This window comes from Periophthalmus magnuspinnatus, chromosome 1 (genome assembly GCF_009829125.3).
Source record: "Periophthalmus magnuspinnatus isolate fPerMag1 chromosome 1, fPerMag1.2.pri, whole genome shotgun sequence".
NCBI classification, from domain to species: domain Eukaryota; kingdom Metazoa; phylum Chordata; class Actinopteri; order Gobiiformes; family Gobiidae; genus Periophthalmus; species Periophthalmus magnuspinnatus.
In genome coordinates, this window is record NC_047126.1 from 11,154,174 (window position 1) to 11,179,865 (window position 25,692).

Sequence of the window (25,692 nt, forward strand, 5' to 3'; positions counted from 1 at the left end):
ACACATTAAACACAGAGAGTCCAGAAGAAGAGCACAAATCAAAACTGTTACACATATTGTTAATACTCTGTCTAACAGGGGACCGACCCCTGGTCTAAGCGGAGACCCCGGTGTGAGACATTATGAGAGCCGCCCTGGTGGTGACTTGAAGAACTGCCTGTGACTCAAGGAGGAGGAGAGAGGAAGTTCTCCAAAACTTTTTTTTTTTTTCCCCTAAAACAGTTTTGGAGAGGTTCCGTTATTTTCAGAGGAAGGAGCTCCGACTATAAGGATTACCTGGGATAAAACGACCAAAAATAACACTAACCACATGTAAGTGCTTCTTTTCACATGAAAACCTTGACGGTCGTTCGTGTACGTTTGTTTTTTTCCTCTTTGAGTGGACTTACACCAGCAGAGGCGATGCGATGTGAGTGAGCTATGCCTTGTGGAAATGGACTGACTTTATCCAAGCGAAAACATGGCGTCTGCGTCCCGGGATTGGGTTTGTTCTCCGGCGTGCTTGTGGCGCTGTGCTGCCTGGAGGTGTGGGGCTCCGAGCCGCGGGGCTGCTCTCCGTGCCCTCTCAACTGCAGCTGCGTGCTGCTGCCGGGGCCCCTGCAGTCCTGCGCCGTCAACTGCTCCAACATCGGACTGGAGAAGGCCCCAGCTGCAACGGACCTCCCGCTGGCCACCAACGTGCTGTGAGTTCAAAAACACAGCTCACAAATAAAAACGCAAAAAATAGTAATGCCACAAGCCCAACTACAAACACTTCACTTTTCTACTTACTCTAAACGTGTAAACTTTTCACACTTGTTAAAACAAAGCTATAATTTACTCCATTTTACCTTCATCTATGGCGTTGCTGTTAATGTTTTCATTATTAGGCACATTGTTCACAAATCATTGATTTGCATCATTGCTGCTGTTGAAGAGGTGGACAGATGTGTGAAGGTTTAATCAAACTTTAGATAATAAGACTAATATGTGGCAGATGATAATAACTGCCATATTTACAGTTACACTTGTGTTTCAATTGTTTGGATAAAAGGCCAGTTTAATATGAGTTCCTGGACTGGGAGGGAGCAGCTGATTGCAGTATCTTTTCCAAAGGGAATCCCAGGTTGTCACCAGATGCGTCTGAGAGTGCATATCTCCAGCCCTTTGAATCTGTTGGTGTGTCAGACCTCCTGTTTTCCCTTGCTGCTGCGGTCTGTCCAGGGTCTACAGTTGCTTGGTGTTGTTTGGAGGATCTGTCAGACATTGAGCTTGTCTTTGCTGCAGCTGCTGCAGCTGCAGTGAGAACATTATGTCCTGTGCCTTCAACACCATATGTTATCAATTTAACAAAAGTCCCTTTTATTGGAATTAAAGGTTTACCTGAAACACCATTGTTATAAGCAGAAGATTTATAGCCCATTATACAATTTTGTAAAATAAACAGCAAAAATCAAAGTGGTATTTAAAATGCTGTGGCTGAGAGGACATGGCAGTGTTTACCCGCTGAATGTATCAGAGACAGATCTGCAGCTGGACTCTGATAATATTAGATCGTTGAGGAGGGTTAATTGCATCAGTTTAATATAGAGCCTTACAGAGAGGGGACCAACGACGATCATCATTGGCTTTTGTTTAGCTGAGTGACTCTTCACTGAGACCGGGTAATATTTTGTCTATGGGAAGCTGAAAAATACAAACACATGGTAAATGGCACATTTCAGAGTTCAACTCTGTTTATTACAATTCTCCAGTTTTTATCCCCCCAAACAGATGCAAAGATTAATAAAATGTGTGGATACCAGCCTTGATACAGAAGGTAATGAAAGGAAGGGCATTCAGAATAAAAAAGTAAGCATTACCAAATCTATGCAAACAAGAAAATTGAGCTTACTACACATGTTTCCTTTATTATTTATACAGACAAATGATGTAAAAGACTACTTCTCTAAAACTCCTGTTTTCTTTCTTTCTTTCTCTCCTTCTTTCCGTCTTTCTTTCTTTGGTCTCTCTAAGTGGCAGCGCACTGCAGTGTCATATATATTCCACAGAGTTGAGATTACATTTGCAGAGAAATTCAGCTTGCATTAATCATAAAGCTATTGAACACAGACGTTTATGCAACAGAGAAACCACTTCTGGGACTTGCTCCTGTAGTGAGACCAGATTTTATAACTTGGAAAGTATAGCCCCTCCATGCAGCAGTGTACATGTAATTATGTTGTTGAGTTTCTGTCTTAATACTCTTAATTAGGATTATTATGTGTGCATTTGGTGTGCAGTACATAAATGCTTCCATGCGGTCTCACGGGTTCATGAAAATAAAGGATAAAGGATTAAGCACTTCTTACGTCTGTATAACCATAACGCGAGGACTAGTGCAGGGTAATTCATCTTTAATCATAACTATGAGTTAATGCTAGCTACCTCACTCAGGACAATAAGTCCTGGTATGGGTGCCAACTGGCAGCTTTTCACTGACTTTTATGAAAGGGGCTGTAGATAATTATAATAATAATGCATGAATCCTGTTTAGCACAGTAGGCCTCAAACAATGACATGCATTTTTAAGCTGATAGTAGACTTCATTATTGAGCATTATGTTGAACTTATAAGCTCCCTATTGAATGAGGTTCCTTTGTGGACATAATACTTTGTATACGGCGTTTGTGTTTGACATACGCTCATGTACACTGTTTAAGTCTTATTGTCACAGCAGACAGTGAAGGAAGATAGTATTACAATAGTTGAGTAGTTACTGAAATACCTTTTTTTTCCTTTTTAAAATTTGTTAACAGCTGTGACTGCATCCAGTGTGGCAGTGGTGGCATTTTTGTCCCATAATCAGCAAAGACCTATCAAGACTGACCTTAAAGTATAGTGTGCAACTTTCTGGAAGTGGAGTCAACTGCATGATTCAATGGAAATAGCAATTAAAACCATACTTCGGACAATTTTCAATGGAGATAGATAAGTTTTTCTGCCATACTGTGGAATATTATAGTCAAAGGAACAACATTTCCATGGAAACAAGCAGGGAAAGGCCTTTTTCTAGGCCAAATACGAGTAAGGTTTGTGGAGATGCAAATCTGCTCATAATAAGAACGCATGTTTTTCTCTGTTTTTCATTGCAAAGACAACATCCACAATGAAAAACATGCTTTTATTTTAGAGTATTTTTGGGGAAAAAGTTACGTACTGTGGCTTTAAACCTTTTTGAAACCCGTTTGAAGCTGTTCTCTTATAAGTGCAAGTAGGAGGTTCTCAAACTGCAGGTGGGACAGGAATTTATTTAGGACTGATTGTTGTTCGAAGACTAAATGTGCCATGATGGTGACTATAATTTGGAAAATGACCAAGAAAAGGCCTTCAGTTTGGCACTTGACTCCAGTCACTGCATTTCCCTAAACATGTCCTGGGTCTTTGTGGTTCTGCTGCTGGTTTCCATGCCAGAGTACAGGCGTGGTCCTTCTTAAGCAGGGTTTACAGCTGCACATGATGAACTTAGAAACACTCTTTATAAATTTAATAAAGTTGTTTGTACAAGGTGCAGTACACACAGTGTATTCAGATGTTCACATATAAGATGGTTTGCTACATTGCTACAGCAGAGCTGCATGAGCCTGACGTGTGCAGGTTTAGCTGGCCTCGACAAGAGGAAGCCTGAGCACACAAAGAGAACCCACGTAATTACAGGGAGGGATGCACAATATATCACAATCACAATTTGTGTCATTGCAATTATCGAATCGTAAAGGCTGCAGTTATTTAGATAAAAGAATGTCGTCTGCACAGAAACACTTCAATCTTTTTATGCCTGTTCTGAAAAACATGTGATTCTTATTTTATCAATTCATATTTCAGTCTGCTCTCAAATATTAATGCTCTGCAGTTGTTAACTCTGAACAAAATCCTATATTTTTAACATATTATGCAAATATAATTGCAATACTTAATCTCCCCACCACCTAGCACAGGTGCAGAGCAGAGGACAGGTGCAGAAGAGAGAAACTTTAGAAAGGAGAAAACTTGATGAACCTGATGAAGGCCTAGGGCCGAATTTTGCTGCTTTCTATAAATAAGTAACAGTGTGGCAGAGTTTTCTCCTTTCTACACACAAGGAATCATACTTAGATTTTTTTGTAGACAAGAATGCTTACCCCTCCTTCTTGATTTCAAATCTTATACTTTGGAAATGTACTGTTACTAGTGAAACATGAATTGTTGAACATAGCATTTCTAAACTTTTGCCCTGTCATTGTAATTGTTAGTAAGGACTGATATCTTTCTTCTAGCTTTGTTCAATGGAATAGAAGTAGATGTTAAAACCTGGTCTTTTCAGTCTCTTATTTTTACCATATCTGTTATTTCCACTCCAAACCAGAGAATTTGTTGTGTTTCCGTGGTGACAGGCAGCAGCCATGACATCATCTGCAGAGGCTGAAGCATTCCACAAGGTCAATGAGAAAGAGAGCTGAGAAAGAGGGACCAATCAGCTTTAGGCAAATGTTTAACTTTACTGTTCATTATGAACCTTCTCTAAGTGCGTGCAGCCTTCTCTGTTCATGACTACACAACATCTTCAAAATATAAAAAAAAAATTGCTGCAGTATTTGTTTCGCTTCACCAGCCTTGAAACAACTCTCTAGTAGCACTGATTGTCTTCAGGCATGAAGCAAGACTTGAGTTGCAATATTATGTTTTAAAGGTTTAATTAATACAAAATGTATTGTAGTTTTGATTTTAAAGTTCATCACAATAGTTATATCTTTAGAAAAATTTAGGGGCAGGAGTGTTGCTTGGATGTGTAGAAATTGTGCAAAATTGTCTTTTTGGTGCTCTTCAGTGTAGGGACCAGTTTAAAAAACAAACACTCAAAAAGTACAAAATTATGAAAAGCCTTTATTACCACACGGCAGATAAAGTTAAAATTATGCCAAAACACTTCAAGGCAAGGCAGGTTTATTTATATAGCACAATTTGTACACAAAGTAATTCAAATGCTTTACAGAATAAGAAAGACATTAAAATCACATAAATCAAAACATAAATAATCACAAATAATTATCATAAAATTAACATTAAAGGAGAAAAGTACAGAATAAAAACCTTTCAGTCATATTCAGTCATATGAGCCTGGATTTAAACATTGTCAAAGTAGAGACCTGTCTCACATCTTCAGGAAGTTTGTTCCAGGTTTTAATATGTCAGAGATGTTCGTTGGTGCTAGGCTATGGAGAGACTTGTTAATGAGCAGAGCTGCTTTAAAGTCTATTTTCTGAGCCACAGGAGCCAGTGCAGAGACCTGAGCCCAGGACTTATGTACTCGTACTCGTCAAAGGAGTTGTTCATTTGGAGAAACTTAATAAGCTGTTGCTAAACCACTTTTACAAAGACTTTGCCTAAAAACGGCAGATTTGAGATTGGTCGGTAATTGTTCAATATTGTGGCATCAAGACTGCTCTTCTTTAGGAGAGGCTTGATAAACGCAGTTTTCAAAGCGCTTGGGAATGTTCCATAGAGCGAGTGGAGATAGCACTGTTGAGCACAGACTTTAGAAATTTAGTGGGTAACACATGGAGGCAGCATGTAGATGAACTCAGACTGGTGACAATATTTTGACAGTTTTGTCAGTCACAGGTGCAAAGTGACTCAGTTCTAAATGTCTAAGTGGCTGCGAGGGTGTTATTTGCATTGTGGAGTTGATGGCACTTTTAATGCCATGAACCTTGTTATTAAAGATTACTGCAGACTCAATTAGAAGTAGAAATTAATTCTAACGGCAGCGGAGCTGGAGGGTTTGTTGAGAGTTGTTACTGCAACTTCCAATAATGTCAGAAAAATACCTCTCCCTTGTTCTACATAAACTGTGGTTGTACATGTGCATCTTTTCTCTGTAAATCTCATAATGAACCTGGAGCTTTGACTTGCACCATTCCCACTCGGCCCTCCGCCACTTTTCTGGGTCCTGACTGAATCACCCTTCCTCCATGGCGCTTTCTGCTTATCTTTAACAATTCTAACCTTCCACCAGGGCAATGGTGTCCAGAACATTCAAAACACTGGAAATCTCAGAGTTCAACAAATCATCAACATTAGAACATGAGACATTTCATTTCATTCAAGTGTATCATTTCCATGAACAGTGCTTGTTGTAGTCTGTTTTCTGGGTGTTGTAGTTTTTACTGAACACTGTTGTTCCCACTGCTGGTTATGAGCATTCAGATCCACCAAAAGCAGTGAGATCTCCTTCTCCTCATTGCTCCTTACTCCTCCTTGGTCCTTAGTGTTAACCTCATGACGGAGCTCTTAAATGTTAAGGAAAAGGCAAATGAGAAGTAAGGAGGAGGGAGAAGGAAGGAGGAATTTTTACCCGATTTCAAATTGAGCTCTGGCTTTTGTTCACACTCACCTGTGCTCTCTGCTCTTCTTCTGTCAGGCCAAAGCTGGCATGCTGTCAACAGTAGCAGTAACATAAATAGCATCTAGTGATGATATGTGAAAATACAACAGGGCTGTGTAGGCCAATGTAATTACAAATGGTAGCCTGGTAAGACTTTGATTAGATTTTAGAGGATTTTTTGAGAATTAATGAAATTTTATGTGAAATTATACTAATAGTTTCTATTGTCTCTGTTCCATCATTATTAAAACAGTTGTGTAATGACATCAACCAAAAAAAACCCAAAACATAATAATAATATGTAAAACTGAATTTGTAAAGAAATATTTTCTGCATCACAACATCAAACATCATAAAAGAAAAACATTTGTGAAGGCCACAGTCGCTGAGGTCTAAGACTGGATTAAGTGTGGAAAATGTGTCATATTGTTTATAAACTACTGTAGATGTCACATCCAACAGTCTGCACCTTCTCATTAATTACCCCTGTGAATAATCTCTTGTATCTATTTTATCTGTCAATGAACAAACAGGGAAGTCAATTATCGGTTGTATACAGTGGCCTAGATGTTATTATGTATAAAAATAGACTTCTTTGTGTTACTTTACATGGCAGTATGATTTGAGAACAAAGGGACCCGTGACCTTGTCTTAATATGTAAAAATAACTGTGTTGCCTGTTCATGGTATTGCCTTGTATGTTTGTGTAAATCTGTATGTATTTGAAGAGTAATAGTACAGCTTTAGCGGGGGGGAGGCACAGAGGCACTTTTTATTTATATATTACTGTGTTTCTTAATTGCTTTGGCACATTTTTGGGATCAGAACTGACATTTAAAAAAGTCATTGTTCAAACTGCAAATCATTCACTTTTTCACCCAGAGCAAATGCTTCGGTGCAGTGTTTCAAATGCTTTTGTACATTTGACTGTTCAAAATGCATTACAGTGGCTCTCATCTGTTTGGACAATTTATTCATTCATTGGCATTTTCCAAACTTTTATTCCATATTAGAGGTGGCAAAGTACCTGAACAAATATCAACAATATGTAAGACAAATATGTGCAGTGTGGCTCATCCTACAGTGAGGTGCCCCTGACCAGGGTCTGGAGAAGGGTCCTTGGGCACTACACTTCTTCTCTCCTCCAGACAGTTTGAAAGATTGGTCCAAAGCAGAAAACACATTGGCCACACTACATTTGAGAGATAACTGGGCTTATGAAATACAGTAGAGCCAGTATAGAAGTGTGTTCTATACAGAATGATCATCAACAAAACCAGACACATTTTGAATGTGCCAGAAAAAAAAGAGTTAAGAGTGGCTTTTTTCATTGATTTTTTTCATCAGATCCTCCACACTGTGTTTAGTTACTTAAATACAAGATGAAAAAGAAAATAAATCTAGTCTCAAAAGATGTCAAAGATCAACTATTGAAATTGAAAATAGGACGTCTCACTCTGCACTTAACTGTAAAGATCTTTAAAAGCACAAACCTCTAACTCTGACTAGTTTTTGAAGCCAATACTTATTTACCGTAAATTTTGGACTTTAAGCCATTACCAGTACCATTACCCTACGGCCTATACAGCGGTGCGGCTAATTTATAGATTTTTACTGGCTAACAGCCACCGGGGCTACTCTCTAAATGTAAACACAAAAGTGAGACAGACATGGGGAAAGATTATGCACTGCAGAATACGCTAGTTTTGATTCTGAACTGTCATTTTGTGCATCATGCACACAGCCTCATCATGGAAAACACACGAAGAAATGCATATGATGCAGTTTTTAAGTTAAAGGCAATGGATCTGGCATCAAAGAAGGAAATAGAGCCACTGCACGTAAGTTTAGCATCAATGAATCAATGGGGCGACGTTGAAGGTGGTAGTGGGAAGAACTTAGTCAATGTAAAAAGATGACAAAACGTTTCAGAGGAAATAAATGCAGATGGCCCGTGTTGGTGCTGTTTTATTTTCTAAACATGCAGGTATGTTCATCCTTTGTTGATGGTCTGTATACAGTTTAAAAAAAAGCGTGTCTTAAATGAAAACAAAAAAAACCTTCTGTGTACCGTCTTCCTGTGTAAATAAAGTAAAGTAGCCAACCAAGTTCTTTATTTAGCTCTTATTTTTGAAGCAAATTAAGGGCGATATATTGTGATGTGTGGTTGACGGAGAATTTAAAGAGAAATTTGCTGATTTTCTAGATAGCTGTAAGCTGATTTAATAGACAAAATATGTATTGTCTTTCTCAACTCTGAATGTGCTGAATATTCCATAGTTCTGGATATAAACACTGTTAAATGGGTTATGTCTTAAGTCTTTCCATTGTACCCATGTTACTCTGGTTCTGTGGCTTCTTTCTACAGGTATTGGGTGAATTGCCTTAATAGTGCACATACATATGCACATACAAATGTCATGTAAACTGTTCTGTGGTGGGCGTAATCTAGTTTCTTTCTGACTGTGCTCACCTGTGCAGGTTTTGACAAGGAAAACTATGCAAAAAACTACTGGGGCAAAGACAAAAATGAAAGAATTTATTGTACTTTCTCTCACAGATACATTAGTTATTCTAAAAATGTATTATACTCCTTTGATTAATTAAACACACACCAAATATCAGATCTAATTGGCTCTGTGCACAACCTGGCAACCTCACTGTTAGTGTCACGACTTCCTGTCTTAAAGACACTAAAATTAATAAATATTTAAAAATAAGACAGTGGACAGGGAACTGCGGGTGGATGTCACTGACAACATGTTAAAAACTACAGAAATAAAATGAATGCATCACCCCTAGGACTCTTCTGTGTTTAAAAAGAGAGATGTTTGTGTCTCAATGCTAACACTAATGCTACTTTTAAACTATTGTACATATTAAAACACCACCACACACCCACACACACACACACACACACACACACACCCACACACACACACACACACACAAAAATAATGTGTGTGTATATATTTATAGTTTGCATAAGCTTTGAGACACAGTGAGCTTGCTGGTGTGATGCTGTGCACAGAGCTAGTTATTTGTTTGTGATTATTCTGTTAATCTCAGTTGTATAAATGTGCCCACTTATGACCTTAAACAGGAGCTGGCCAAAGGTGAAAGATAAATGTGCCATAGCAGTTGTTACTCTCGCTTTGGGCTTATTTTTAATATGAATCTTATTAGAGCTGTCAGCATAGGTAGGCCTATATAAATCATGCAATTCTTTGGCAGAATGAAAGGTTATTGTTTCCAAAATCTCACAAATGAATTTTGTTCATTAAAATTAAGGAAATGTCAGCTCTAAATCCAATATTTAATGTAATTATCCTTGTGTGTGAGTGTGCCTCCACTTGTCTGGTGCTTATCTGTTGCAAAGGGGCATCTGTGCATTGAAGCTGCTTATGCATTGAGGTTATTTCTGTCTGAATTGTTTGGGCATCTGGCCTTGGTCTTTTGAAAGGAGGAAGGATAAAGATGTGATTTGCATTTAAACTTCAGTCCAGGCCACAGAGATGGACCTGAGTGACTATGATCAGAGGTCAGAGACACACATGAAGGACGCAAGGGGTTTCATGTCAAAATACATGCTGCACTTCTATTTTACTATTTTATTGTTGCTATATTACTTGTTTTATTAGTCTGCTGAAAACTGAATAATCTGCACTTTTGAATTCTTGCACCGATTTGTATTGTATTGTTTTTACATTGTACGTGTTAATTGTTGGTTTAATTGCTGTTTAATTGTTGTATTAATTGTTGTTTTAGGACTACAGATGGAAAGTAGCATTATGCTAAATCTAGTGCAGCCATCTTGTTAATGTAACTGCACATTGTCCTTTAACTAAATAAATAAATAAAATAAAATAAATAAACTGTTACAATGGCAAATTAACTGAAATTAACATGGCAGCTTTGAGTCTTCAAAAGATTAGATCATATGAACTTCAAAGATTATCTTAATATATATTCTACCCTCATCAATCAGAAAAAAAATCCAATTGTAATTGTAATTCTCTTGTAACAATACTAGCAGAAATCATACACTGTATAAAGAAATGGACTAAAGAAGTGCTCCAGCCAAATGAGCCTCATTGAGGCTAGCAGTTATAGCGGCTAATTTGGACCCGAATTACATATTTGGAATTCCGACCACAAGTATCATAGCAACCAAAGAGCCAGTTCGGAGCAAGGCTGTTGAAGGTAACGCCCACTCCCTGGTCATCCAGTGGTGCGGGACAATGCTGTCAATCAAACCTGTTGCTAATGCTAGTGGGAGCGACCCCGGAGAAAGCACGTGATTTGTCTACTATTTATCTTCACGTTTTAATTAATTGACATGAACTATTTATATAAATTCAAACTTCTGCTTTGTGGTAATATTAACCATAGAGCATAACAGCCACCACAGAAGCGCAAAGCAAGCCAAGAAGTTAACAAGAGTTGATTCTGGTCTCTAGGAACGACTCTTCTAATTTACATCAAAGGACAAATAACACTGTGCACTTTACAAAGAAATGGGCAGCCTCGGGTCAAATTCGATTCTCTCTGAATATTCAGTTTGGAAATTTTGGGGAAAAGGCATCCAGATTTGCTCCTAACACAGAGACAGAGTGCGCTGGCTCTTTCTTGTAATGCTCTTGCTTTGGGTCTGCCTGTCTGTGTTATATTGTCTATAATAATAGATTTAAACATTAGGACTCACCCACCTATGTCTTTAAGCATTTTTGTTGTATCCCTGAGCAAGACACTTCAGCTTATTTCAGTTTTAATTAGTTAGAATAGTTAGGATTTTAATAACTTGAATCATATTATTTTTATTATTTTGACAGCCATAATCCAAATGTTGTTTTAACAGTACGCTGCAGTGTGAGGTGCGTGTTTGTGAAGTGCACACATCTGTCTTGTCTTGCCAGCTGGACACCAGACAGAGGCTACAGCAGCTGGAAAAATGGACACAATGTTCTGGAGCAGAGAGGAGTGCTGGTGCAAAATATACAGACTAAAGAGCAATCAGCGAAAAACCTCCTCCGCAAGATCCCCGAGCCCCTAATTTCATCTTCAGAACAGGGGAAAGAACCAGCCCCTTCCCCCAGATCCCACCCCAGATGGAGGGGTGGTTGGCAGCTCTGGTTTAGGCTACGTCAGTTTCCAAAGTAGGAGCTTGGTCATAGGCAGCTCACAGTGCAGCATTGTTCACAAGTTCTACCTGATGTCCCAACCACAGCAGCCAAAACGCAGTCAGCTTCTGTGAGTCAGTGGAAATAACCAAATTACCCAGAATACTCATGTTATTTGATATGTCTTGGACAATGCTAAATCTCTGTTAAAAATAAAAGCAATAATAGTAATGAAATAAAAAAAAATAAAAAAAAGTTAATTCCATAAAAGTTAATTCCATTGTCCGTGCTCCTCTAAGGCCAAGAGGTTTGGCCGGAGCACATCATGATATCAATTCCTGCCTCCGACAATTAGTTGCATGTCTCCTATTTTTTTACTCCCTATTCTATTTATTGACCAAAATACCATTGTTTACTGTACTGTGTAAAAAGGCTAAACTAAGCTGTATTTTCCCGATATTTAAATATACAAATTTAGATTTTTTATGACTAAAAATAAAGACTTGATACTTAATAATGATTTTGATACCACAGTGATCACACAATAATTTCAACACAAAACAAAATTAGTTTAAATTTACAGTGTGTTCTTTATAATATTATAATGATCTGATATTTTGTGTTTAGTTCAGAGTTGACACCTTTTGTTGTTCTTGTAACCGTTTGTGTGTTGTAGTTGTTGACGTAACTGCTTTTGTATGTGGCACTTGGTTGCTATGCCGACAAGTTGATGTGAAGGTTTTATTCCTCACTTGCTGGTCTGTTCTTTGCTCTTGTCTTCGCGTGGGTAATGGTCTACCATAGTCCATGTGCTCAGAAAATAAACAACCAAGAGAAATTCAGCGTGCTTCCTTACACCTACAATAATATATGTAATAAATCTATTCAGTGAAGATTGTATTTAATAGTTTTCTGAGAAACCTACTCATACCTGGTTAATACTGTAATATGAGTCAAAAGTAGCGGTAGTTGTTCTTCTCGGCATCTTGGAGCAATTTTGAGTGTCTTGTTTAGTCCCCACCACTGCGCTTTCTTCACATGACTCCTGTAGACTGCACATAAACAGAGCACTGGAGGAAATACAGGAAGTGAGTGGAAGTAATGATCGAGGGAGGAAAGGAGGGGGTCGATGAAAGAGACCACAGAGCAGACTGTTTTTAGTGGGTTAGTGGAGCGCAGCCCTTGATTTACTGTGACCAGACGAACGCTTACCCACAATGCAACATGTTTCTCTCCAATCAGTGCACTGCAAAATCTATTTGGATCTATTGCCTTTGTTTATTTGCATAAGAGACAAACACATTTTCATGCAGTCTTGTTTGGCCCCAGACATGGAGGACTTTAAATTTATAGTCTATGTAGAACCATCACTGATTTATTTATTTATTGAAACAAATGCAACTCTGGGCAATGCTAATTTCTGGACGATTTTCAAATAGTTCCATATGTCCCAGCAGCCCTGTGGGTTTGTCACTGTTACAAACTTGTGTGGCATCTGAATTGTATAAGAAGTAGTGGTTTCTGTTTTGGCTGCACTGCAGTTTAGTAGAAGGACATTGTTGATTCTTAAGCAGACAATAGACACTATAAATATATGGGCATTCTTTTATTTAACACTAAAATGCTACTGATTATGTGTAAATGTGTGCACTCTATGGGTCCTCTTTATTTGAAGGAGTTACTGCTGCCCTATACTACACCCAGACACCTGAGTTCAGCTGACCAGCTCCTGCTGCTGTGTCCAGAGCAAGGCTCAAGGTGACAGAGCCTTTTCTGTGGCAGCGCCCAGACTTTGGAAGAGCGCCCTGTACCTGTCGGATCTTCTCAGTCTTTAACGCAGTTTAAGACTAGACTGAAAACTTGCCTCTTCCTCCTTGGCATTTTATTCTAATTAGACAGGACATCTTGATGTTTTATTGTTCTTTCACAATGCATCCTGTTATTTGTTTTTTGTTGACTTTTATGTGAAGAACTTTGGTCAGCTGAGGTTGTTTTAAATGTGCTATATAAATAAACTTGAATTGAATTGAAAATAATAACAGAGGCAAAATATCCCTTCATAAATAATAAATTAAATACATTTTTTTATTGCCTTGTAGACATTTATCTTCCACCTAAAAGCTCAAGATTTCAGTTGTGGATGTGTAGTGATTGACGTCACAAATTTACTAGCAGTTCCTTTATGAATACATAACAGTTACGTATTTGGCTCAGTTTTTAGTTATTTGTGTTTTATGGGGAGAAATAGTTTCAACTCTTGTATTCGTTCGTCTCATATATTCAAGTTCTTTGGCCTAGTTATTTGTTTTAACTAGAAAGCTTAAAAACCAGCTCCTATTCATTCATTTCCTTTGTATAGCAGCGCCAGTGAAGCTTGTAGTGTGTTCTCATCCTGCAGCTCAGAATAAGTGGCACCAGACAGGCCTTATAAGGAGTGGTTAGATCATTGGCCACACTGTAAGTAAAACAGAACCATATGTGCGTATGTGTGTGTGTATCTGTGTGTGTGTGTGTGTGTGAAAGTCAAGCCACGTGTGTCCAGGCGGGGTAGGTAGCTCAGAGAACAGGAGCCTGCTGCTAATCAACATGAAGGAGGTCACGTTAGATGGTCATGGTAAACACACATTAATCTGACCTCTCACTGTCATCAGCCATCTAGTGTCTTCCACAGTGTTTGTGTTGTTATTTATACCATATTACAGACACTGACCCTAGGCACTAATACACATCACACATTGCATGACTAAATCAGATCTAAACCAGAACAATTAATCTTGACCAATGTACCTGTATAGCAAAAACATCCACAAACAAAAACCTTTATGATTTGTATTTATTTATATGTTTTATACCCTGTTTTACCTTTTCAGCCTTCCTCATCTCTGAACTAAGATTAAGTTATAAACAGAACTAGGTCTAAACTAGGACTAACCCAGGTATACCTTAGCATTAAAATCTGAAGGTCCAACAGTAACCAAAACCTTTTACGGACAGGAACAGTAGAGCATGACATCAAATTTGGCACTAAACTGGGACTATATCTGAAACTACCCCTGGACTATACTTGGGCTAGAACTTGTACTTTGTACTAAACTGAGATCAAACCAGGACCAAACCAAAGTGTAAATGCAACCAAAAATGTAACTGTAACTACACCAAAATTGGAAATGATTCTTCCATACCAACAGCCAAAGCTATCTTACTATTAGTGGTACTGTGACATAAAGGGTTGGTCTGAATCTGAGGTGTGACTTTTAGTGACTGGGGCATCCTATTATTGAGTGTTTTTAATGATTTTATCAGAGCTCTCTCTCGGCTTTCACTCTCTCCCTTACTCCATTTCTCTCACCTCTCCTTCTTTTACTACCATCCCTCGCTTTTGCTCCTCTCACTCTTTCTCTCATCTTTCCATCTCTCTCCCTTCCTGTACCATTTCTCTCCCCTCCTCACATGCTGTCTTCTCCCTCCGTCTCTCCCTCTTCATCTCTCCCTTCCTCTTACTCCCTGTCTTCTCTTCCTCTCTACCTCTACCTTTCTCTCTCCTCTCCTTTATTCCCTCCTTCTCCATCTCTTTCCCTCTCTACTTCTGTCTCTCCCTCTCTCCCATCTTCCTTACTCAGTGTGTCTGGAATGTACAGATGTTTCCTTTTGGGAATGGGCGTCTTTTAACACACACACACACGCGCACCCCCTCACACACACACACACACACCCCACACACACACACCCCCCCCCCCCACACACCCACACACACACACCCACACACACACACACACACACACACAAGCAGAAAGGAGAAGAAATATTGCGCTCTGTTCTGTAAGCATGTTCCCATGTACTTCTTGGACTATTTTTGTTCACAACTGTCTTTATTATTATACTAGTGGCATAGGCATATTGGAAAAAGTACCTGTAATCTTGGCTTAATCTTGATTAGTCACATTTATATAGCATATCTTCAAGACACTCAAACCGCTTTACATCAAGGAAGCTCCATTCACAGACACATAAACCACGCAGACACTGGGGGTGATCTAAATGTCTTGCCCAAGGACACAACAACACTATTCATTTATGGGAGCTAAGGCCAAACTGCTATCCTAAATTAATGGACTAGGTGTAAAGTAAAGCTGCAATTTGAATCGGAATTACAGTATGTAAATCTTGCTATTTCTGCAGTACTGCCCCTACAAACATGTCCTGAAATGCATGATTTTTGTATTTGTTTAGCTCATCATAATGCAGTCTTCTCTCTCTCAGTCTTAATGTTCCTTGACATGTATGGTAATTAAATCCTGTTTTCCAAAATTCTCTTCTGTGAAATGCAGCATGATACAGTGTGAATGTGCTTTGCACATTCACACTGTTGCGAGCATTCAGCATTTTGCGAGCATTCAGCATTTTATTTGAGGCAGCAACAAATGACAGCTCTTGTCTCCTTCTCAGCTGAAGAGCAGAGAGGACATTATGTTCCATTATGTGTTCTTTTTGCATGTTCTTCCAATGCTTAAACGCTTAATATTTAATACAAGTTGTGACTCATCATTTCCAAACTGTATTAATAAGGTACTACAGTATATAGGGTCATCCATAATGTACAAACACTGCATATATACATGTTTCATGTTAATGACATTCATATTCTCCTTATGTTTTCCGGCAGAGACCTGTCCAAAAATCACATCTCCTCCCTTGACACCAGCCTGCTCGATCGGCTTACTGGCCTCCGCGAGCTGTGAGTATTCAAACACAGTGTAATCTGTGTTAACACATACATTTCCATAATATTGTGTGTCTCTTTGTTAGGTATCTACAGGGCAACAGGATCAATGTGCTGCCCAGAGGCGTCTTCTGCTGCGGGCCACTGTCTGTGCTGTGAGTTACAATCTCTAGAAATTCTCAATAAAATCCAATTTTCAACACAGTAATAGTAGTGTCGGTAATCTTGTTGGTAAGTCTTTTACCCGTTTGATTATAGATCCAAACCAAAAAAACTATTCACAGGGTCCAACCTAGTTCTAGTTGTGTTTCTTTTCCAGTGTTAAAACAGATTTTTGTATTTTATTTTCCTAAGCCTTTAATCATTGCCATTTAACACAAACAATAGTCATAATTTTGCCGCCAAAGCTTGAACCCTGCCAAACCACATGTTTTTACTCAAAGAAGATTGAATTTAGTGCAGTATTGACTTTCTATGTTCAGAATACATTGAGAATAAACTGGATTAAAATTTTAACAGGAGAGGTACAGGATCAGAGACCATTCACCAAAACCCCTCCCCTCCTCCAACTATTAGCTTATTTCTTCCACCCATTTCGCCGTGGTGAGAGAGATTGCTGGTGGTTTCCATCAGGCCCTTCCAAAACCACCATACAACAGCCCCATTATGTACTGACCGTGCATAGGCGGGAGGGAGAGGAACTGGGACAAAAGTTAGTGCACGAAAAAGACAAGCACATTAACAACACAATTAACACATTAAAAGGTTTAATTTGTGCTGACAGAAAATACTGAATAAAAAAAGATGATACGTTTTTGAAAATGTGTAAAAGGTTCAGACTATTAGTTACTACTTTGCGGATAGTTACATAATAATCATAGCAAGTGCAAAAATATATTTATGAATGTGCATTTTATTATAAGAAGTTTTGATTTGTGAACTTGACTACAACTTCACTTCCCTTTGTGGGCCTTGCATTAGAACTTTGATTGATTGGATTGATTTATATTTATAATTGGCAAACACAGACTACTGGCTTCAACAGCAGGACAAATATGGACATTGGCCGAAAAAATCCATACTGGACCACTCCATGCTTTTGGTATTTCTTTTGAATAACTGGAAAAACAAAATGATTTGATTTGCTGTCTAAAAATCTCAATAAAACTGATTGATCTCAGTCTGTTTGAAGCTTCTGCCCTCACTACTTTTACTCTGCTGTCTTCACTACATTTAACATTGTGATGAAAATAACCATTGAACCTGAAATAAAACGTCTGTCATCATTTCAAGTAGCAAAATAATTCAAATAAGGCCTATTCTGTTTATTTGAGTAGCAGAGGGACTGAAGATGGAAATAAGCCACGTTGACTATAATCTTGACATATTTACATTTTAAAGATTCATTAATATGTGCTGTCCCTTTACAAATAAATAAAATAACAGATAGTGTAGTGTATTATATGACATACTTTCACTAAAATATGCTGCTAAAATGCTGTTATGAGGTACCTTAGATTAGATTAAATTCTGTGTACAAAGTCATCCCAAGAGCTCAGTGCATCACAACCACACTTTGGTAAATGCTAATGTTCGCCATGTTCTTATTGTCCTGTAGTTGTTAAGCTTAATGTTATAGCTCATACAGTTATAATGTGCATCTGATATTATGTACTGTTGTATCTAACCTTTCAATCAATTTCTTTCAGAGATCTGAGCAACAACCAAATCACAACAGTGAAGGAGCGAATATGTGACAATCTCTGCAATTTAACACAAATGTAAGTAGTGGAAGGGTGAGTCAGAATCCCATGTAACCAGTGCATATTGTCCTACATTTGGTGAAATCGCATGTGAACCATATACATGTTCAATCAAGCTCATTCCATTTAGGTGCAGGGCTCCAGTTAGCGCTCCTACATGCCAGATGAATAGTGTTCTATATCGGGGAAGAGTGGGAGGTTCAGAGTGATAATTACTCCTCAGCAGGTTTAATCCAAATACTTTTTCTTAGGGTTGTTTGTGATCTAACTAGAGAACTAAATCTCTAAACCTGTGCTTATCTTATTGCGCCATGCTTCACTTGATATCAAGGAGACGTTTTATATAAAAGCAAACAGGGTGAATGTTCTCTAATATTAGTAAAGTTTAGAGCTTTTTTATTACTGACCTGCACATTCTTCTCCTGAAAACAAGAGATAAAGATATATTTAAAAATTTTAAAGTAAGTTAAAGGTCCACTGTCTAACTTTTCTGGTGAGGGGTCCGCCACCTTCTTGAAACCATGGAGATGATCCTTTGCCTGAAATGTTCCACAGTAAGGCATTATTTATCCAGCATTACTCGAGTACTCATGCAAATGTTTTAACCTCTCATAAATAGCTTGAAAAAACCTGCATTATTATTGTGAGCGGGGTTGCCTCTTTACAGATCTGACCTGTACCATGGCCCTGTGGCGTTATCTGCTTGTCTCCATGAAGATAAGTTTAATGCCAGACTGTGGAACTTAATATTCCAAGCAAAACAATAATATCTCCATGAACACAAGCACATGTCTCACCCTCCATGAGAAACGTTACACAGCACACCTTTAATATTATGTGTGTTATTCATTAGTTTCTGCTTCCATATTATATTGTATACAACATATTGAGGACCTTAAACTTGAAGATCATAATTCTACGTTTTTATCTTTGCTTTTGCAGTGACCTGAGCAGTAACCCTTTGGAGTGTGACTGTAAACTCTTTAGGCTGGTGAGCTGGCTCCAGAAAAAAGGTGTCCAAGTGCGACGGCCGGGGTCTATGCTCTGCAACCGCCCATCAGAGCTTCAATACCACCCTCTCCTCAACATCAGCCAACTCACTTGTGGTACACTTAATCACATAATCCTTTCATCAATAAGCACAATGGTGAACCTTACACGGAAAGGCAATGGACCACAATGTGAATGTTCCTAAAACTGAAAAGATGTGCTAATTGTATCATTGTGTTCCTTTGTTTTTTTATGGATGTTTCGAAATGGTTTTGTGTAAGGAAAAGTATTACAACAAATACAACGATTTTTGACCCTGCTCAGACTGCTGCCCCCGTGAACTGGCTTCAGATTAGCGGAAGAAAATGGATGGATGGATGGATAGAGAAATAGTATTGAATTGAACTAAATGCTCATATTTGCTGTTTCTTGTGCAGGTATGAACTACGTAGCCTGTTTGGAGGACAACAGCAGTGGAGCAGGAGGTCGCAGCGAGCTTGTAATCTTCTCCTCCTCCACTCCGGGAAACTTCAGCCGGGAGCAGTGTACAGGGGTGTGCCTAATGTCGTCCCACCGGTATGGAGGGCTGGGGGCGAGGAGAGAGTGTCTGTGCAGCACCAACTCTGAACCCAACTTCATCAGCGAGTCCCATTGTTCTGCTGCCTGCACCAACCCACGTGTCATGGAAGTTAGTATTAGCGCACGTGGACAATTAAGATTTAACGTTGTGATTACACTTAATGCTCCAATCAATTAGAGAAAACTGAATGAATACATCTTTTCTGAATAACATGGGCATTCTCTCTGCCTCTCAGCTAGCTGCTAGTAAAGCCACTGCCCTAATCTACAATGGCTTTCCAAACATGAATCACAAAACATTACTTTTAGCTAATAATAACTGTATTATTCCACTTCCTGTTAAAGGTGAATTATGTAATGTTATCTGGTGAGAAGGGCCCCACCTGCTTGTTTTCTTGGAAATGTTATTGTGTTCTCCTGAAAGGTTCCAAAGCATGGCATTAAACGTATCTATCTTGCATTTATTCAACTATAGAGGTTTTTATTGCTCAAAGATATCTTGCGTTCGTAATGCTGCTTGACATCGTTGTCTCCATGGAGATAGATACATTTAATGCCATACTGTTGAACATTCCAGGCAAAACAATAATACCTCCATAGAGAGAAGCAGGTGATGTGCTCTCAGAATAGCCAATATCATTTAATACATATTTCATCCATGTTTTCCTGTATAATATTGACTGAACAATCTCACCTGAAAATCTGTAGTTAAGTGCTGCAGCTCATTTATTGTGTGTATTAACAGATAATCCCCTCTGTTCTTAGGAGTGTCACTGGACTCTTGCTGATGATGTATTTGCAGTGGATTTCTCTGTCTCAGTTAAGGCTCTTCCTCCTCAAAGTGTCCATGACCAAGTTGGCCTCTCCGCTGCCTCCTCCATCAGCCCCCTTACACTGTCCTGGGACTTTGGCGACCTTTCACCCCGGGTCAACACTTCTGAAACTGAGGCAACCAAAGCCACACACAAATATGGACTTCCTGGTCAATACAAAGTTGGTGTGACAGCATGGATTGGGCACAAAGAGGTGGGTAATACAACTATATATCAGGGAATGAATACAATCTGAATTCAATATGACGATTCTAGTTCCTCTTTTTGGGGTGAATTTTTCTAATATTTCTTTGGAAAAAAGTCTACTATTCTGCTTTTTACAAAAATGTCAAACTATTCAATTCTTATTTGTCTTGCTCAATGTACATGTTGTACTTTTCAGCAGGTGTCCGCTCAGAGCGAAGTGACAGTGATGCTACCACCCAAACTACAGCTGCTCTGCCCGTCTCTCGCTGTGGCCAATAAAAGTCTGGAGATCTCTCTTCTGAGCTGGGGTGCTTTGGGTTTAAATATAGACTGGAAAATCACCAGGGACAGTGTGGAAATTGCCAAAGGTAGGTTTTTTGGGGTATACCTCGAGCATTTTACCACAAAAGACTCAATCAGCGCTTGTTAAAATCAAGTCACTTCACCTCTCACCTGTTCACTGTAATCAACAATCAGCTTCCTTCCTATGTTTAGCTTCCTGCTTCTCACTCTCATATATCATCAGACTTAAACAGTGATTTCCTGTCTAATTTTCCTCTTCCTCCTCTAGGCTATAGATAGAGCTTTAATCCCCATATAAGCTGTTAGATTATGGTTAGGTTTTATTGATTTGATCAATCGTAATTACTTTCTAACTCTGAGGAAAATCTTCAGGCTGTGGTATTTTGGACTTGGCTCACCTTGACAAGAGTGATAGATTTTATGATTATATAATAGGTAGGTCAAAAATAGATATGGCATTATGTTAAGAAAACCAGATTGGTCACCAAGTAGATGGTGTATTTACTATTCTATTTATTCTTTAATAGTAATCAGTTTCTGTCTAATTTTAAAGCTTGTCTGGGCCACACTTATTCCTGTTTTTCTAGTATGTTATGAACTATTTTAGATTTGATTTATTTCTGATTAGTCTGATGTCTTTAATCCTTGTTTATACTTACCCCATTATAGACAATACTTGGAGACACAAGAGGTGTTCAGACATAGCAGCTGGTACACAAAATGATAAAAACGTGTTTGTCTCTTGGCAGCCTCTCCTCACTGTCCCGGTGGAGTGGTCCACAATGAGACGTCCCACTGTTTCCAAATTCTTCCCGAGAAGATGAACTGGACTGACGCACGACAGCAGTGTTTAGACCGCGGCGGGGATCTGGCTATGGTCAGGACTGATGCACTGCGTGGACTGTTGGCCCTCAATGTCACGCAGTGAGTTCTCAGCCAGCTTTAAACAAATAAATGTAAATATATAGCATGTTTAGTGTTGGATAGTATCTTCTTAGGTTCCCTCTATTGACTTAAGAGTTTTGTTTTGGTGTTTTGCCTCTGGACTAGCCCTGTCTAAAACCCGTAGTTGCAGACATGTGCTCTTGTAAAATGTAGCCGATTTCTAAATGACGAATTAATTATTACATGAATATTTCAAACCAGCAGCTGTATTAATTACCCACATTATTACAGCCCTTGACCTCCTTAACTTCTAAAGGGAAGGCAAGGAAAGTTTATTTGTATAGCACAATTCATACACAAAGTAATTCAAACAAATCAAAATGTTACTTTACACTTTATGCAGTACATTTTTCACTATGTATATGTATTTCCAGTTTTCTGCTTGTGTGATGTTTTTGTAGTTGTATGTTTGTAAGCTGCTAGCTATACCACAATGGTCACTCCAGGGTCAAATCAAGACATCTAATCTAATCATTCATTAAAACCAAAGCTATTACTCTTTTTTTTTTTTTGTTTAACTGAATTTCTGTGTTTGCTTCCACTTTTTATTATTAAAAGCTGGAGAGGCCACTGTGAGGAAACAAAAGTTAAAATAATGACCTCGTCCCTTTGCCATGTTTTTCTGTGAGGAAAAAAGAAAAAACGAGACGCATTAAGAACTGAAAAAAGTATTACCGGTATGTTATATAAAGTTAGTTGGCTGTTTATATCCTAGTCTTTACATTTGTTCCTAATACTGTTTGCTGTTTTCTATCACTGGCCTTGCTCTACTTTCAAGACTTTGTATTGTGTGCTTAAGCCAAAGAGTTACACAATTTACATCTGTACATACACATCTGCTCTGTAAACTGGAGATGCTAGCAGGGCGCATGCATCTCCACAATGCAGTGAATTTTGTCGGAATATATAGAATGTAGAGGCCCCAGAAAATGATTGGGGTAACAAAAACATGCTGCAGATGTGTGTAATCCCCTTAATCCCCTTATTGTGCCCCAGCCTCTAGACTATTATATAATGCAACCTGTTTTTGTCAGTTAATGTTTTATTGCGCTCTCAGCTTGAAATCCCCCACATACCCCCGTCTTGCGTTTTGTCGTTGTTTTCTCAGATGTCAGTGACGAGAAAAAAATAGACCTAACAAAAAGCTGTCAAAGTTAAAACATGTGAACTTTCATAACACTGCAACAGCAATCATTTGTTAGTACCTAGCTTGGAAAAACTTGTCAAGTATCTGGCATAAAATCTATGCAAAACACATGGCTGATTATGTGATTCATCTGTTAAGCCATGTTTTCTTACTTTTTTACACAAACAGAAGGGGCTGTCCATTAGTGGGTTTTCAGTGTGTAAAAATCAATCGTGATCACAGGATGCATTAAATACATGGGTACTACCCCATAGCGTTTCAATCAAGAGAAAATTCAATACATTTCTCATAATCAGTGGGGGGGATGCCATTAGATTTCTATTAAGGACCATTTCTGTGGCTTGTCTTTTCTGCAATCATCGAATTTCTGAGGAAAACTATTGTAAAAAACATTTTTACTGGATTGTACATCGATTTTAAAAGATGAAAAATCTAATTGTGACAATAATTCCTGTGACAATATGCTATTTTCATATGCTGATACGCATTTTGTCTTGAATGCAGCTCTGTGCTCAAACAGACATTTTTTCTTCAGCAATCCTCTGAAGCAAGGCAAGGCAAATGTATTTGCATAGCACAATGCTTTACAGAATAAGAAAGACATTAAAATCACAATACAAACAAATCAAAACATAAATAATCATAAATTTAGCATTAAAAGAGAAGAGTGCAGAATAAAAAAAAAGGTAATTTGCATAGCTAAACAGAACTGTTTTGAGCTTTTAAACATTGTCAAAGTAGAGGCCTGTCTCACATCTTCAGGATCTCCAGGTTTTAGCTGCATAAAACTGAAACACTGAATCTGACTCTGGGCACCAGCAGGAGGCCGGTCCCTGAGGTCCTGTGTACGAGATGATTCATATGGCACTAACATGTGGAAGATGTACTTTGGTGCTAGGCCATGGAGAGACTTGCACACAAGCAGAGATGCTTTAAAATCTATTCTCTGAGCCACAGGAAGCCAGTGCTCATACTTCTCTAGTTCTAGTCAGGACCCGAGCAGCAGCGTTTTGGATGTACTGCAGCTGTCTTAATGCTTGTTTGGAGAGGCCAGTGAGCAGGCTGTTATAATAGTGTAATCTACTCGACACAAATGCATGGATAAGTCTCTCCAAGTCTGATTTAGACAGTATACCTTATATTTCTTTTAGATGTTAAAAATCTGCAGATGTTATTGATTTGATGTGGGTGTTAAAGTTGAAGTATTAATCCATTATTATCACTAGATTTCTATCCTAATTTGAAGGTTTTAGAGAGAGAGAGTGGAGGTGTCTGATGACAGTTTCTGTTTGTTTCTGTGGGTCAAAGACCAAGGCCATGTCCCAATTCGCCAAATGCACCATTTGAAGTATCCTTCAAAATACCCTTCAAATACCCAGCCAAAGAAGGGTACTCCTCAGTGTAGCCGCCATCCTGCCGAAATGGGACAGGCCTATACCAAGGAGCGTACTTCAGCCGTTGTCTGTGAGCTTACTTTACTTACGATATTCTTAATTCTTTATTATTTAATAAAAGAAGAGTCAAGGTATTGTCGGCGTAGGCATTTATTTCTGTTTAGATTGAATGAAGTAAGGAATTAATGTTTCCCTTTGAATAACAATAGGCAAAGGTTGCCACCTGGATTTAACTAAGCAAATAGGTTGGGATTGCTGCAGTTGGTCAAAGAATGAGGTCGGCTGATTACCTGAATATACTAAAGGACCAGGTTATTCCATCAATGGATTTTTTCTTCCCTGATGACACGGGTATATTCCAAGATGACAATGCCAGGATTTATCAGGCTCAAATTGTGAACGAGTGGTTCAGGGAGCATGAGACATCATTTTCACACATGGATTGTCCACCACGGAGTCCAGACCTTAACCCCATTGAGAATTTTTTTGGGATGTGCTGGAAAAGGCTTTGTGCAGAGGTCAGACTCGACCATCATCAATGCAACATCTTGGTGAAAAATTAATGCAACCCTGGATGAAAATAAATCTTGTGACATTGTAGAAGCTTATCAAAACAATGACACAGTGAATGATTGCCATAATCAAAGCTAAAGGAGGTCCAACAAAATATTAGTGTGTGACCTTTTTTTTTGTTTTTTTTTTTGGTGGAAACTTTTTTTTTTTGGCCAGGCAGTGTATAAGGTTCGAGGGGATTTTTTTCCCAATTGTAGCTAGTACTACATAACTTTAACAAAATATACCTTGTTAAAATGTTCTAACAGAGACAGAGGTAACCAATAATTTTACATTCATAGTCTATAAACCAGAGAACAATTATTAATTGCACATAAAGTTGGATATTGCAATTTATTGATTCGGTATTTGGGCCAAGTTTAATTTGATCTGTGGCTAAACTATTTTAATACCAGTAGAGGGAACTGTTTACCTTCTATGGGGTGCCAGTTCATTTCATCTTATTATTATTATTATTGCAATAATAATTTCTAATGATAATAATGTATTATTTTTCTTCTTATTGTCAGGGAGTAACTGCACATTCCTTTATTCAATGTCACTTGTTTTGTTTCCTCAAAAAAGCCCAGAAGAATGTACTGCAAAAACAGTTTTTTTGCGTAGGCGCAATGCTTGACGGGATATAGCAGTGCGTGAAGTGTGCTCGGATGCACACTTTGCTTAGGGCTGATCTCCATGGAGGCACATTTTCTTCCGCATTCATGGGATGCATGAAATGGGACAGGCCTTGTTGTCCTGGAAGTTACTTAAGCCCTTA

At 38.5% G+C, this 25,692-nt stretch overlaps 1 protein-coding gene across 1 annotated transcript in view; it reads left to right on the top strand.

The window, feature by feature from the left end:
- The first annotated feature begins 238 nt into the window (after positions 1 to 238).
- pkd1a (polycystic kidney disease 1a) overlaps positions 239 to 25,692 on the top strand; it is a 60,205-nt gene continuing 34,751 nt past the window's right edge. Inside the window, 9 exon segments of the mRNA XM_055225227.1 lie at positions 239 to 683; positions 16,166 to 16,237; positions 16,309 to 16,377; positions 17,932 to 18,003; positions 18,928 to 19,091; positions 19,413 to 19,663; positions 20,320 to 20,580; positions 20,770 to 20,941; positions 21,626 to 21,800. Of these exon segments, the coding sequence (XP_055081202.1) occupies positions 421 to 683; positions 16,166 to 16,237; positions 16,309 to 16,377; positions 17,932 to 18,003; positions 18,928 to 19,091; positions 19,413 to 19,663; positions 20,320 to 20,580; positions 20,770 to 20,941; positions 21,626 to 21,800 (1,499 nt within the window). The 5' untranslated portion in view covers positions 239 to 420.